Source organism: Seriola lalandi, unplaced genomic scaffold, assembly GCF_002814215.2.
Source record: "Seriola lalandi dorsalis isolate HSWRI2012SDOR001 ecotype SW California unplaced genomic scaffold, Sedor1 jcf7180002054603, whole genome shotgun sequence".
NCBI lineage: Eukaryota > Metazoa > Chordata > Actinopteri > Carangiformes > Carangidae > Seriola > Seriola lalandi.
In genome coordinates this window covers 13,064-15,563 of record NW_019525156.1, presented here as the reverse complement: position 1 = coordinate 15,563, position 2,500 = coordinate 13,064, and the positions used below count along the sequence as shown (strand labels likewise).

At 43.8% G+C, this 2,500-nt stretch overlaps 1 protein-coding gene across 1 annotated transcript in view; it reads right to left on the bottom strand.

Annotated features, from left to right (window-relative positions):
• LOC111664721 (succinyl-CoA:glutarate CoA-transferase-like) overlaps positions 1-2,500 on the bottom strand; it is a 45,130-nt gene that overhangs the window by 37,818 nt on the left and 4,812 nt on the right. The window contains exon 5 of the mRNA XM_023419428.2: positions 1,361-1,463. Coding sequence (XP_023275196.1) covers positions 1,361-1,463 — 103 coding nt within the window. The remainder of the gene's footprint in view (positions 1-1,360; positions 1,464-2,500) is intronic.

Below are 2,500 nucleotides of genomic sequence, written 5' to 3'. Positions count from 1 at the left end.
GCCACAGAGATGCAGAACACTGAGGGAGAGCAGAGGATCATCTTCACTATTGATTAATCAACAACAACTGATCATCTTCATTACCAATTCATTTGCTTTGCGCTGTGGCAAACACGTGCACGGCCAATAGAAACGAGGCATCCGGCCAGGCACGGAAAAGTAGACCTTAAACCTGTCGCTATGGAAACGGAGGCTGCTCTCTGTAACCGAGGTCACCACCAGCCTCTTCCTCGCTGCGCCCATTTGCTGCTAGCGGAGCTAGTGCTAAGCTAGCTTGTTTCTTAGCATTGTGGTGACGTGTCCCACTAGGAGTGGCTACACATTCAGTCAGATACAAGGAGACAATCTGATCCCTGATCAGTTCAACCACTGGACGATCAGGCTGATGGAGCGTGTTTGATTGTCGACGTTGTTCTTCTTCTGGTGTTTTTGTCAGTTATCAAAAAGCTTCAGGTGCTTTACCTCCTCCCTCTGGACTGGATCAGGGTCGACCCTGAGACGTGTGACTCAACGAAGGCGTCTTAAATCTCATCTGCATTTTATCTGGATACAAGACGCTCGACGAGTCTAAACTAAAGCTGAAGTCTGTGAGCAAATGAGACAGAGTGGGAGGAGGCGGAGCTGCAGGATGAGGGGGAGGGGCTGACTGATCCTCACCTCTGATTGGATGAATATATAGGAATATATATATATATATATCAACATGTTTGTTTTTATTTTAGAGAGAAAAACAGAGAGAAGAAGACAAACAGAAAAAAGAAAGAGGCTCGTTATGTGATTTATTTCATTTGTTTCATTCACACACACACACACACACACACACACACACACACACACACACACACACACAGTGTAATGTGGGTGAGGTTATTATACCATGCTGATATAATCTGTGATCAGTGACTAATGTGTTTTTAATCCATATGGAGGGACAGTCTGATGAGCAGCCATGACACGCACACACACACACACACACACACACACACACACACACACACACACACACACACACACACACACACACCATCCTTTAACCAGGAGACCACAGCTGTGTCTGAAGACGCAGCAGAAACGACCTGTGGAACTCTGGTCTGTTTCACGATGCATTCAGGTGATCTTCATATGCTCGGAAAGCCCTAAACTGATCATGTGACCACACGAAGGGGACCAACGAAGACGCCCGGAAAACGGCGTGAATAACAAGTTATAACAAGTTCACAGTCCGGACCAGATGCTCATCACCACATGGAGACAGTCGATGGCAAATGGCACCGCTCACACTTTGTGTTGTTAGGCTGGACTTACACACAGCTGTGTGTGTGTGTGTGTGTGTGTGTGTGTGTGTGTGTGTGTGTCTTACCTGTGGGTCAGAGAACACTTCCTGGATGCTGTGGATTGGTCCAACAGGGACACCTGAGCCCTCGAACCTCTTCAGCCAATCAGCTGTCTTCCCCTGCAGAAACCTGACAGACAGAAATGATTAGAAATTAATTGTTACTTGTTGTAAATAATAAAAAAATAACATATTATCAAAATAATCATCATCACCTACACACTCATGCTTTTAATACAATTGCTTGTTGAAGCACTTGTTTAATATATGCTATATCATCTGTATGTAGGGCTGCAGTGATTCGTCCATCAATCAATCACTTGATCAAACACAGATAATCTACAAGTATTTTGATAACTGAACAATCACTTTTTAAGCAAGAAGAAACATTTGCTGTTTGCAGCTTCTCACATGTGAAGATCTGATGCTTTTTGTGACAGTAAAATGAATCTTGTTCTTGTATCTTATAAAAAAACAAATGATCAGTCAATTGATAATGAACATCAGCTGTGTTAGTCATTATCATTATTATTATCATGATAGATTGTCATGTAAATAAAAGGTGTGTGTTGTGTTACAGCAAACAGTCGACGTTCAACATTACAGCCTCCACTTTGATTTTAACACTGATGACTGGTGACATTTTAAACACACACACACACACACACACACACACACACACACACACACACACACACACACACACACACACACAGCTGTACCAGCACAGACTGACAGACTTCAGGTCAGAGGTGCTTCCTCATCTCCATTTTACTCAGACAGAGAAACTATTCAGCAAACAAGAAACTGCTGTAGTAGTGTGTGTGTGTGTGTGTGTGTGTGTGTGTGTGTGTGAGTGTGTGTGTGTGTGTGTGTGTGTGTGTGTGTGTGTGTGTGTGTGTGTGTGTGTGTGTGTGTGTGTGTACCTGTGTGACAGTGTGTGCAGCAGTTGTTTGCGGTTTTGGACTCTCAGCTTGTTGGTTTTGTAGTTTGGATCCTCTGTGAGCTCCAGCAGCTCCAACACCTGCACAAACACACAAACACACAAACACACAAACAACAGAAACACCTTAGTAACACTAGATTCTTATAGATGCCTGTACCTGTGAGTGTGTGTGTGTGTGTGTGTGTGTGTGTGTGTGTGTGTGTGTGTGTGTGTGTGTGTGT